Here is a 13,887-nt window from a genome sequence, read left to right as displayed (position 1 = left end):
AGGTGATTGTGTAAAATATATTCCTTACTGTGGACTGTAGGGAAAAAGTTTAAAAGGTACTGCTCTAGAAAATACTGCCAAATAGAGGCTGCTAAAATTAGAAATACCCAGAGTTGTGAAGGTGCCGGCCAGTTCCAAATGAGAACTTGAAAATAAAGAGAACCAAGTAGAATAAATGCATTGGGCAAGATGCGAAGATATACTCAATCTTCATTTTACTTGTATTCATATAAATTGTGTTCTTCCTTCTGTACTCTCCCACTGGTATATTCCATCAGGAATAGCCCTAAAGGTAGCTTTAAAGCTGCCATTTTGAGCAGGCCTATGTACAGTTCCTAATATCTGATAAACAATTTTCTTTACTTTACTAGAATTACCATACTCTTAGAGAAATAAGCCCAGCATCAGCCAGTGTCAAACACACACCTGCCAAGTGTTGACTTTTACAAAAGGCACAATACATCATTTGCCCCTAGAGTATTCAACCCTAACAATTACTTTGTTAAATAAGAGTTCTTGAAATAAGGAAATTTTTATTATTTTCAGAGGATTGCATGGGAGTTCCTCAGTAAGGTTATTTTTATAACCTTACTAACAACCATCTCCAAAGAGATGGTTATTCCCAGAAGAATCAAGAAAAGAGTAGTCAAGTACATCTATTTTTGAGAAGAAATGTTACTGGAAAATAATGTATCTAATGAGGACTATAAACATGTGAGACCGGTGCTGGATGTAGTGGCTCACACCTGTAATCCCAGCGCTTTGGAAGGCCAAGGCGGGCAGATCATTTGAGGTCAGGAGTTCAAGACCAGCCTGGCCGACATGGTGAAATCCCGTCTCTACTAAAAATACAAAAATTAGCCGGGCATCATGGAGGGCACCTGTAGTCCCAGCTACTCAGGAGGCTGAGGCGGGAGAATTGCTTGAACCTGGGAGACAGAGGCTGCAGTGAACCGAGATGGCGCCACAGTACTCAGCCTAGGTGACAGAGCAAGACTGTCTCAAAAAAAAAAAAAAAAAAAAGAAAAGAAAAACCATGTAAGACCGTTGTTATATCAAATCCTCCCTACCTTGACTCCTGGAGTTTGAAGCTAATCTGGAGATTATATTAATATAACTGTCCCATTTCCTGGGTTATCATCAACACTGCTTCTTAAAACCACTGAATTACATCTACCATGTTTTTCTTTCATTAAAAGTGTCCTCCTCCAGCAGAAGTAATAAGTCAGGTTCCTTTCTCTAACCATGGCACTCAGGACCATTCCACTGAAATTATCCAGCCTTGCAGTAAAGGAGTGAAAGTCTAATAATGTCCCTTTAAGTATACTACTCTGGTGTATATCTTCTCCTACATGTATTAGATGAGAGGTCACAGGCACTTCACAGGAGTATGTAAGGTGGTTCACCGAAAAATGATGACATAGCACCTGAACCCCCTGCAGAAGACATTCTTGTTCAGGCTGCTTGGGAGACAACACACAATGAAATGACAAGAGATTATTTTATTAAATTGGTGCAAAAGTAACTGTGATTTTTACCCTTATATAAAGCAGTCTGTCAAGTGCAAAATGGCAAAGTGCAGACTGAATACTACAATAAGGAAACAGCAGTCACCAGGATGAGAAGAGGTTAAATCACAGGAAGATTCTCAGACCTGGCTTTTGACCTGGCTTTAAAGAATAGGAATTTTAAAATTGAGATCAGATATACATTAGGAACACCTGTGTAGAGGCAGAATATTATACATCCCATATTCCCTTTCCAAAATCTAGTTTCCTATGTTTGCAATCAAGTGATTAGGTCCTGCTCTAATTCAGTTCTAACAAATGAAATCTCATCTTAGGCTTTGGAAACTGTCTTCAATTAGCAGTTCAAGTAACAAAAGGAACTCTGGGCAGCTAAGATGAATAAATTTTAGAGAGAAAGCTGCAGAGTCAGGAAAACTTTTACTATAACTTAATCATGTTCTGTATTTAGTGGTGATAAAATTATACTAGAAGTCTATTTTTTACAAGCACTTTTTGAGACACCTGGACCTTGAAAGTTTAATATGCATCCTGTAAATATAATCACAGGTCTTTCATGCCATTTGATCATGGGAAAAGAGTTCAAATTAACCTTTTGACATCTGAATTTGAATTTCAGAAGATAAAGACCATAGCTAAAAAGCCCTTAGAATTATCTTTTTCTCCTTTGTGCACAAAAGGAAATAAATCAATGACTATGCCTCAGTTGCCTTACCTGCAAAATAAGGATTATAACAGTCCAAATTATTGTGTAAAAGATACAATAACATGTATATTTAAGTTACTTAGCACAGTGCCTGATACTAAAAGTGTGTTATAAGTGATAGCCATTGTTATATCCGCACATGAAAAGCCAGGGCAAAGCAAGGAATGTGGGAAGAAGTGAGTGAGTGTTAAGCAGTACAAAGATTAAGACAACGTGAGACCAGAGTTGCCACAGGTTTCAGAGCAGAATTTTGCAGAGGCAAAGGAGATCAACACTATCAAATATGGTGAAGAAGAGAGATGAGCAGGAATGTGAGAATATTATAGCAACTCCAGCAGTAGCCACACTGGAAAGGGTAGAAAACTACCAAGACAATTTCAATGGGCAGCCAAGCTCAAACTTAGAAAATAATGAAAAAAGACCAGAAGGAATTATCCCCATGTGAGTACCTGTCCCCCTTGAGCCCTTTTTCCTGTTTTCAGAGAGTTTTCTGTAGTGTTTTTAAAGCTCAATTTGAAAGAGCCCTTGGCATGTTTAAAGATAGAAAAAGGTGGCCGGGCGTGGTGGCTCACACCTGTAATCCCAGCACTTTGGGAGGCCGAGGTGGGCAGATCACGAGGTCAGGAGATCGAGACCATCTGGCTAACATGGTGAAACCCCATCTCTACTAAAAATACAAAAACAGTATCAGCCGGGTGTGGTGGCGGGCACCTGTAGTCCCAGCTACTTGGGAGGCTGAGGCCGGAGAATGGTGTGAACCCGGGACGCACAGCTTGCAGTGAGCCGAGATCGTTCCACTGCACTCCAGCCTGGGCGACAGAGCAAGACTCTATCTCAAAAAAAAAAAAAAAAAAAAAAAAAAAGATAGAAAAAGGTGAAGAGCAGATATTACCATTTCCTAGGAATTTCCTCTTCCTGCAACTACCAGGGTTATAACCTGGCCCTACTCCATAATCCTAAGGAGGCCAAACCCAGTTTTCCCCCTAGCAAGTTTGCCAGATTTCACTGGGTGCTGCTCTCTACCACATGCTGTTTGGCTGGCTGGTGTACCATTTACCTGAGCAGCACCTGGAAAGCTGTCACTACCAAGACCAGGAAGTTCCATAAAAGGATAAACTTTTAGTGGTGCCTGACTCAAAATATGACACTGTATTTTCAATAAGATAGATGTGGGGTACTTGGTGTTTATCTCGTAATGTCTTTTAATGACACATTTCAGTCATCACAGCTGAAGGTGATTTTGCATCTTGTACCAATTTGAAATTAAATACTACTCTTGGAAAAATGTATTAAAAACATTACACCCCACTTTCAGCAACAGCTTTCTGAGCCATACAGGATAAGCTGCTTCTGCATTTCTTTCCAGAGGTGTGAGTAATACCAAATTCAAGTCCATCCAGCTGTAAAAATTCTAAGACGAGAACTTCATGTTGAGGAAGGAAGTTTTAAAATTTAAAAGGCATGACTGCACCAGGCCAGTCTGTTAAAATGAGAGAAGTAAATGAATGAGATAATACATGAAAGAAGTATTTCCAGCTAGTTTCACTGGATTCTGTTTTTCGGGACAGAAATCAAATGAAAAATGAACATGTTACAAGGCACATGCAATCTCTTCTATTCCTGCTACTCCTGAAAACATTCTATTTGGTTAAAATAGCTAAGTCTTTCTCTCAAAATATAAATATATTTTTATATTTATGTATACATGCACATATACAGTCACCTTTTGGTATCTGTGGGAACTATGCAAATATATTTTGGTTTAGAATGTTCTGTTCTGAAAAAATGAGTTAGTGAGTATATTTTTTCCCTAAGACTGAGCTGTTAGGATAGTTTAGTTTCTGCTATTACTAAATGTTGTCTTCTCTAAGCAAGATAACATACTTTAGCCTATTCAGATTAAGCTTTATTTCTCTGGGTTTGTACAACCAATAGGAGGGAAACCTCCACTTCTCTTGTGCATCCAAGAGGTAGAAGTGAGCCCATCAACCAGATAGGAGCAGACTGCTTCAGATGGATAAAAAATTGGGTGAGCAAAGAGAGAGAGATGGGAAGCACAATTCAGATGGGACAGCAGATCAGAACACTCCAGCCACTGTAAGAACAAGAAGCCTTGATAATGTGATGGCATGTCCTCCTGGTTGATGATGTTTTAACAACAGTCTGAGACACTCTGACTTTCTCTACATGGGGGCCTTGATGGAGACTCAGAGTAGTCACTGACATCAAATCTGCTACCAAGAGCATCCATTCAAGAGAGAATATACTGTTGGGAGATTGGAGGGTAGAGAAAATTGATGGTACTTCCTTTTTAATCCACTGAATGCAAGGTACAGGGCCTATTTTCCTCTTTTTGAATATCTAAATGAGTAGGCAAACTTTCTACAAAGGGCTAGATAGTAAATATTTTAGGCTTTACAGGTCATATAGTCTCTTGCAACTGCTCACCTTTGCTGCAACTGCTCACCTTTGCTGCCACAGCATGACAGTGCCAATAAACAATATTGTCAATGAATGTGGATAGTTGTGTTCTAATAAAACTTTATTTACAAAAATAAGCAACAGGAGAATTTGACCAACATGGCACAGTTTTTCTTTTCTTTCCTTTTTTTTTTTTTTCGAGACAGTCTTATTCTGTTGCCCAGGCTGGAGTGCAGTGGTGCAATCTAGGCTCACTGCAGCCTCCACCTCCCAGGTTCAAGCAGTTCTGGTTCTCAGCCTCCCAAGAAGCTGGGATTACAGGGATGCATCACCACGCTCTACAGATTTTTGTATTTTTAGTTTCGCCATGTTGGCCAGACTGGTCTCGAACTCCTGGCCTCAAGCAACCCGCCTTCCCCAGCCTCTCAAAGTGCTGGGATTAAGGGTGTGAGTCACCATGCCTTAGTTTCTACACCAAAACTAAATAATAGCTCCATGTGGGTGAGTTAAACAAGATCAAATTAAACTATTTCCCTAACTTGTAATACCTCTAGCTGATGCATGGACCATCCAACCATCCAGACCCACTCCACATAGAAAAATACTTACAAAATCTAATGCAATCCTATTACGCAACCACACAGATGAATATGAGACAGGAATAGGAATTAAAACATACTAATTTATAGCTTCTTAAAATTGATCTAATAATGCTTAAACGTAAAGTTTGTCATGTCTTTCCTATCAGACATACATTTTCTGCAGTCACCTATTTGTAAGATGCACATATCACGTGTTTCACAGTATGCCTGCAAGATGCAGACCTGGTAAGAGCAATGGTCCAGGCATTATATGGTATTTTATTTATGACCCTAAGATGGCACCAAATTGTCACTTGTCAACTAAAGGGCACTTTGGTATACTTATCAGAGAAAACTTTAATAGAAAGTTCTTTAATGTAGTTGAGAAGATTAGTAATTTTTTTAAAAACTGTATTAAAAGGCACATTTTCAAAAGCTACAAATCCAGAGCCCAAAAATGGATCTCTGGAATTTATATAGAACAATTTGCTCAGTTTCTGGCATTGAGTACTCATAACAATGAGATGTGGTTTCTACTCAAAAGGGTTACTAAGTAGAGCAATGCAACTATTGCTTAAGAAATAATGATTCTGGGGCACCCTTGGGTTAAATATGAAAAGAAGTTCTGTCAGGCCTAACAGCCATGAAGCCACCACAGAAATGTGGCCTTTGTCAGTATATTTGTCAGTTTGGCCAGATTTGCGTAAAACAGGATAGGAATAGCAAAATCAGGTGTGTACGGTGACCTGCAAATGAAACACCATCTACCTGGAGCAGCTGTGCAAGCACAGGCTGTTACATCATATATGTTCACGTGTACACGAGAACACCAGCAGATTTACATTAGAAAAGGATTTCTAAGGATAAAAACTAATGGCTCAAATAATTGTTTTCACTTTTCTCCCCAAACTTTGACATTTAATTTTGAATGAAAGAGATCACCAAATTTCTGTTTAGATTTATCAACAAGTGTTTTCAACTTAAATGTTTAATGCTTTCTAAAACATAAAATCCCACAATTTTATATGCAAACTTATTGCTACATTTAAAGAGTGTTTACAAGAAATGAGGCTGGGCGTGATGGCTCACGCTTATAATCCCAGCACTTTGAGAGGCCAAAGTGGACAGATTGCTTGAGCCCAGGAGTTTGAGACCAGTCTGGGCAACATGGCAAAACCTAATCTCTACAAAAAAAAAAAATACACAAAATTAGCTAGGTATGGTGGCATGCGCCTGCAGTCCCAGCTACTTGAGAGGCTGAGATACGAGGATCACTTGAGCCCAGGATGTCCAGGCTGCAGTAAGCCATGATCACACTACAGAGCAACACCCTGCCTCAAACAAAAAAAAGTGTACAAGAAACTGTACTACACACACACACACACACACAACAGAAATCTGGAAAGGTTATTCTTGTTGGCATTTCACTGGGCTCTGAAGTAGAGGTAAAAGCTCTGATTCTCAACATTGGGACAGAGAAAAAACGATTTCAACTTAAAGTAACACTGTCCACAATGATCTGGAAGTGGACTGTATTGGAGCATTGTGTAGGATATGAGGCTAGAAAGGCCAAAAGAATTACGAGTAAAATTTAAAAAAATAAACAGGCCAACCGTGGTGGCTCATGCCCGTAATCCCAGCACTTTGGGAGGCTGAGGCGCGTGGATCACCTGAGGTCAGGAATTCGAGACCAGCCTGACCAACATGGTAAAACCCTGTCTCTACTAAATATGCAAAAATTAGCTGGGCATCGTGGCACAGGCCTGTAATCCCAGCTACTCGGGAGGCTGAGGCAGGAGAATCACTTGAACTCAGGAAGCAAAGGTTGCAGTGAGCCAAGATCGCACCACTGCACTCCAGCCTGGGCAACAGAGCAAGACTCCTTCTCAAAAAACAAACAAATGAAAAACCAACATTGTTTTCTACTCTTCTGCCATAATTACTCATTCAGAGTAAGTAGCTGTTTTCTAATGGTAATGTTATTTACTCATTGAGGTTTCCTTACATGGCATACCTTAAGCTATGTGGTATGCCACATAAACAGACACACACATATACACACACACACACACTCTCACCTCTTAGAAAGTGTCTTACTACATGTATCAAAAAAATTGCTACCAGTAATTCAGATCAGTGTTTTCCAGTCAGTAACCTTAATAACAGATTCCCTATTAACATTCAACAACAAAGGAGATTGAAATATTCTTATCTTGTCCTTCTGCATTTTGAATTTACACAACTGTCTGCTGATTAATAACTATGCTAAAGGAAAGTTTTTAAAGAAAATCTTATTTTGTCAAAGCTTATCGCTTAATTTAACAACAATAAAAAAAATGGATGCTTGCTTTTCTACTAGCTTATAATTAGTCAGCTATAGCTTTGATTAACACATCCGGCTGGGAAATCTCAAAGACACCACAAGCTTTACATTTCAGATGGACCTGTGTCCCACTAAACCCTGCTTAGCTTAGGTTCTTCTGCTAATAGCTCTACTATTCAAGCCAAAGGCCACAGACTAGTATCTTTTCCATTTTCCTTTTCTCCTGTCCAGTCATGTCAATGCTATCTCTCAGAAGATACAAATTCAAGGGTGGGCACAGTGGTTCACACCTAATCCCAGCATTTGGGAGCCCAAGGCTGGTGGATCACCTGAGCTTAGGAGTTCGAGACCAGCCTGGGTAACATAGTGAAACCCTGCCTCTGCCAAAAATACAAAAAAATTAGCCAGACATGGTGGTGTGCGCCTGTAATCCCAGATACGCAGGAGGCTGAGGTGGGAGGATCGCTTGATCCTGGGAGGTAGAAGTTGCAGTGAGCCAAGATCACACCACTATACTCCAACCTGGGGGACAAAGTGAGACCCTGCCTCAAAAAAAAAAAAAAAAAAAAAGACAATTCAAATTCCATGCCTTTCTCTCCATCCTGACTGCCACAGCTCAATTATCCCTTTACTCCTTAAGCTTCCTTGATTTTCTAATTGGTCTCCCTATTTCAGTCTTCACAATTGACCCTCTGTGCTTCCATCAGCATGTTACGATACAAAAATCCAAACTCACATCAAACTCTTGAAATGCCCTGGCATGCTATCAGACAAATCAAATGTCTCTGCTTTCAGCATTAGGCTCCTGCCTATCTCTCCAACCCTTCACACTGTACCTCCTGCCTTAACAGTGTCAAACTCATTGTGGTTTTCACAGATTCCTTATAGCCCCTACCACCACCTCTGCAGAGGCTTTGCTGTTTGGCTGCTCTGTCCTACTGCTTCTCAGCTGGAGTTTCCCAACTTAAAATTTGATTCAGCTGTCACTAGCTCTGGGAAATTTCTATGACAAATTTCTTCGAGGATCCCATGAAGTTATTTCTCTCCTTCAACTACTGTAGCATTCTGGACAGCATTTACCACTCTACTGGATATATTTCACATTGGTCTCCAGAACTGACTGAAAACTTCCTGAAGGCATGATACTACTTTTTCTTTTTAAATCTAAACCTACAACAATGTTTATGGACAATTGTATCTACATTAATACCAGGGACTGGTTAACCATTATCCATTATTACCAATAACCAACTCTTGACAACCAAAACCCAAAACAATGTCATTAAATAAGAGTTAATAGTTCAAGTGGTAACTGAGCTCAAGGAAACTTAACCATCAGAGTGATCTGTCTGTCCAATCATGTACTAGTTAAGGATGAACATCCATACCACGTTTTAGTATGCAAATCAGCTGCTGTTTGGATTGCAGGAGCTCAGTCTTAAAAAGCACTTCAAAGATTTTCAAATGCCAATGTCAAGGAAATATCTAGTGAAAAGTGCACTGGACTCATTTTAATCTATGTGTGTTTTTAAAGTAAATGGGCAAAGATCCCTATTTACTTTCTTGAAACAGCTTATTAGCAGTTATATCCCCTGCTATCTGTGTTCATGGGCTCCTATAGGGCAGGGATGCCATTATCGTTCTACTTCTAGCACACTCCAGGTACTAAAAAAATGTAATGAAAAGATAACCAGTTCATCATCTAACTTCATGGGTGAGTCATATGTGGAAGTGAATTGCCAAGTGACAGAGGCAGAAAGCAAGGTAGAGTTAATTAAGTTTCCTAAATATTATGTTTATTGTTTGCCTCCAATTCATTTCAGTGAGAAACTATTTTTAAGTGTGACCAATACTTACTTTACTTATATAGTATATCAAGGAGACCAAAACTTAAGTGATCTCAAAAAGACTACCAATGTAAAATACATACCCTACATGGGCATGGCAGGTAAATAATGTGTCTTATTCTTGTGAGGGTGGTTACTGCTATATAAATAAAGCCTGTATCCTGAGAGGGGAGGGTCTTTGGGTTTCATGGTTTCACTTTTGTTTCATCTCTGGGTCATGCAATGTCCAGCACAAATGGGACACAACATGTTCAGCCTTGTTCTGTGTGGCCAGTTTTGATCATTTCAGAACTGTTTACCTAATCAGTGAATTATTTTAAGTTCTTTTCTTTTATTCCCTGATGTTTAGCCATTATGGGGCCAAGTAACTCCATAAGGTAGTCTAACAGGGAAAAACATCAAGTAAGTTAGTATTGTTAGGGACTCTAGCAAGTCCTAGGATTAGGAAATAGGGTAAAAATTTAAAATTTAGATACTAGCCCACTTAAATCATCCATGTCAACTTGGATTAATATATTATGGAAAATTGCAATCTGGATCTGTACTGTACATTCAACTTCTTTTTAAATCATAGATTCTGTGTACTATGCATTCTCCAGCATCCATATGGATAATTTTAGTTTCTGTATCTTCAGCATCCATATGGATAATTTTAATGCTAATAGTCCCCACTGGGATGTCATTAACTTAAGAAATCATTTTTATTTTTATAGTACAAAGCAAATGAATGTATAGGCACATTTATTTCAATCAAGTCATAATCTGAACCTAAAATGCAAAGCAAAACATTAACGTGCATTTAATACGTATTTCAAGTCTTTGTAACAGAGAATAAAAATCATTACAAAATTAAGGTATGAGACATCAAGTCACTAATGATAGAGTTGATTAGACAATGGCTTCCATGTTCCATCTAACGACACGGAACAATGTACATTTGACAATTCAGCCTTAAAGGGTTAGGTAGAATAAACTGCAGCCAGCTCCTTACACTCAACTGCCTCAGTAACAAGGACTCAAAGAATAGATATTTTCCCTATCAATGACAATATTTCAGCGCTAACACTTGCAGTTTAATATTGGATAAAAGCTAAGGAGTGGTTCATCCTGACAGATTATAAAAGACAAAACTTACTAGCTTCAAGAAGGATTAAACCTGTTAGAATTGGGACCAATTTTTGTTTATATACTCAACAGAAAAACAAATTTCTAATTTTAAATTTCTGGCCCACATACTCAAAATAAGTGACCTACACCTCATCAAGCTTTCATAAAAACTGATGGCATTACACACAAAATCCACCTATTTCCCTAGCATGCCCAATGAAACAAAAAGAAGGTACAGAACACATGATGAAAGTAGAAGAGATATACTCAGGTTTGTGCTAAAATCTAGGCCAAAGAAGCTTCAGATGCACACAGAGCAAGACCAGCAAAGAATCTTCCACATATACTCTGGTTCATAAACCATTTGTTTGGGTTTGGGGACTTTTTATTCTAAGTCCAGTAGCCTATATTTCCTAAGAAATATGATGAAAAACATACATAACAGTAAAAATAATAAAATAGAATTACTTAGCTGAGGTATTTGGATTTATATTTAGAGGATGACAAAATGATATGTGACAAAGTATATATCTTTAACTCAAAAAGGAAGACATGTGAATATAATTTATTATAAACTTCAACCCAATCAGTCTTAAATGTTTTTGACTCTATGACTAAGCGTTAATTATGGACACTGTTACCCTAGAATACCACTTGATAGCCCTGCATGAATTCTGCCAAACCAAAGACATACCTTTTTAAAATAAAAATAAAGCAACCATTTACATTTACTAAGAAAAACAAAAATTTACTTCAAATTGTAGTATAGGCTTTTCAATCACAAAAAGAAAGAAAAGAACAGTGATCTGACAGTGGTCACATCCTGTGCAAAAAACTTGATACAAAAATGATAGCACATGGTATCTGAGCTGCTTACATTACAAGAAAAAGGAAATACAGTAGCTGAAATATGGCACTCCTGGGAATCAACTTCTAAACCAAATAGAATGCCTTTGAAATGATTAAATTTATTTGTGTATTAGTAAGAAAGCCCCACCACCATAAATAGTACAATATTTAAAAATAAAAAAAAATATATCTATCTAAGATAGATAGTGTATTTGTACTGTTAGACTTCTTTAAGTGCAGAAGGTGGTTCAGGTTTTGCCTTTTTAATTAAATAACTGACCATATGCTTTATAAAGTTTCGCTCAATCACAAAAGCCAATTTAAATCAAGGAATATGATATCAAAGTTGCATAATTTCATTTGGGACTGCCAGCAGGTTAAAGTCTTAAGTCTTTAACATTAATGTTCATTTTTAGTCAATGAATAGTTAAAAAGTTCTCAAATCTTCATATCCTCTTGAACTTGCCCTTCTAAATGATCCTCAGACTGCAATTCCTAGTTTGCAAATAAAATAATGCAATATGCATCATACTTCAAGAAAAGATGATGATGTCGAACTAACATGCTTCTGGATCTTTTCCCTGCTCCTTTCAACCTTCTTTATAATTTCTGCCACTATGCACACTGATGAGGTGAGACCCAAAAGAAACAACAGATCTGCAAGAGAAAATAAGTTGGGTTTTACATTTCTTTGAAACTTACAGTTGCAAAGCTTAATAGCTTACATTTTTCTAGCATTTTAACACAACTTTTTTTTTTTTTTTCTTTCTGAGATGAAGTCTTGCTCTGCCACCCAGGCTGGAATGCAGTGGCATGATCTCGGCTCACTGCAACCTCCGCCTCCTGGGTTCAAGCCATTTGCCTGCCTCAGCCTCCCAAGTGGCTGGGATTACAGGCATGTGCCATCATACCCAGCTAATGTTTGTATTTTTAGTAGAGATGGGGTTTCACCATTTTGGACAGGCTGGTCTTGAACTCCTGACCTCAAGTGATCTGCCTGCCTCGGCCTCCCAAAGTATTGGGATTACTGGCGTGAGGCACGGCGCCTGGCCACCACAGCTTTCAAATACATTGTTTCACAACTATTCCATAAGGCAGGCACAATCACCCTCAGTTAAAAATAAGAAAAGAAAAAAAGATATTAAATGACTTATCCAAAGTCACATAACTAGGAAAGGCAGCAGCCAGAATTAGAACCCAAGTCCTCTGACCACTTTCCCTGAAACCTTATGTGGCTAGCCTTTAACAGTATCACCAACAAAAGGAGTTTATTTCATAGATCACACAGCCCTTTAAAAAAGTACTGTATCAACAGTAGTAGACAATTTGAATGAAAATGCCTATCTGAAGATTAAAAATTTGACATTAATATGTTCTATTTCAAAGCATAGAAGACTTGTCTTTACAATAGTATCCACACTATCTCAATTCTTATTTACTGCTTGGAAAATTGCAGATGTTTCCTTAAAATGCCATTTTTTTAAAAAGAGGAAGAAATGTGAATATGGAATTAAAATACTGAAATTCAACTAGTTCAATTTTAAGGTAAATTTTAACTTACAAGAAAAAATACAGTGAAACTGTATAACTCCTTTTCATAAATACCCAAATTGAGAACTCAATAAAGGACAGCATTACTGTCAAACATATCATTCCTCACACTTACACAGGAAAACTAATTTTTAAATGCACTGTATTATACATTTAATAAATGGTAATGTAAGAAAAATGTGTAATTTCCAAATAGACTTTATAAAACATTCTGCTATTTGGGTCAGACTGACATTTTGTGAAATTAGAATGTACAAACAAGAAAGAATAATGAAATTATTAGTTTACTGAAAATTCTAACTTTAAAGAAGAGAGCAACTTGGTTTTCAGGGAGATTAAGTCTAGTTTTCTCTTCATACAAGACGGCATAGTACATAAAAAGTTATAAACTATACTCTAGAGCAGGTTTTGATTTGCTATATTTGAGAATCACATATTATGATTTTTATAACAATTGATAACCTATAAAAGAGCAAAAACCAAAACCCTGGAGTTAGGAGAGTAATTCCCCTGAGCTTCCCCAAGTGAAAAAATAGACTCCTTTTTCAAATCAAGGGAGTTACTTATTTTGCTATTTTAAAAGAATTTTAAAATTAAAACAAACACATTAGAAAATATGATTTATCTAAAATACATAAATGATAAAGATAACGCTTTCTTTACCCAGTATGCTTAGGCTCTCAGTCTGAAAAACCTTCTGAAGCGGAGGAAAGTAAATAACTAGTAATTGTCCCATGATGGATCCAAGAACTGCATAGCAAAACATTTTATTACTGCAGAGTCCAATCTCAAACACAGACTTGGTCTGTTGGCAGAGCAGAGAGTTCAGTTATTACTCCTTGGTCACAGAAATAACTTCTTTATTATATTCACCTCTAACTTTTAATAAGCAGTATCACTTTATCACTGAATTGTGCAATGTCAATTCTATGAAATCTCTTAAATTTTACTATTGTTTTGGAATAATTCAGATGGA

The 13,887-nt window shown here is 37.6% G+C and overlaps 1 protein-coding gene across 7 annotated transcripts in view; it reads right to left on the bottom strand.

Annotated features, from left to right (window-relative positions):
- ATP2C1 (ATPase secretory pathway Ca2+ transporting 1) overlaps positions 1-13,887 on the bottom strand; it is a 161,207-nt gene that overhangs the window by 3,430 nt on the left and 143,890 nt on the right. For 4 of the 7 annotated variants that reach the window (XM_019023678.4, XM_019023687.4, XM_063704178.1 and 1 more), the window contains 2 exons: positions 13,575-13,716; positions 11,893-12,017 (listed from right to left, as the gene is read on the bottom strand). In XM_019023678.4, the coding sequence (XP_018879223.3) occupies positions 11,893-12,017; positions 13,575-13,716 (267 nt within the window). The remainder of the gene's footprint in view (positions 1-11,892; positions 12,018-13,574; positions 13,717-13,887) is intronic. The other 3 variants (XM_019023680.4, XM_019023684.4, XM_055383273.1) reach the window with 1 other exon arrangement.

Source organism: Gorilla gorilla, chromosome 2 (genome assembly GCF_029281585.2).
Source record: "Gorilla gorilla gorilla isolate KB3781 chromosome 2, NHGRI_mGorGor1-v2.1_pri, whole genome shotgun sequence".
Lineage (NCBI taxonomy): Eukaryota > Metazoa > Chordata > Mammalia > Primates > Hominidae > Gorilla > Gorilla gorilla.
Note: the sequence above shows the minus strand (reverse complement) of the source record. Positions and strands in the feature narration are given on the sequence as shown.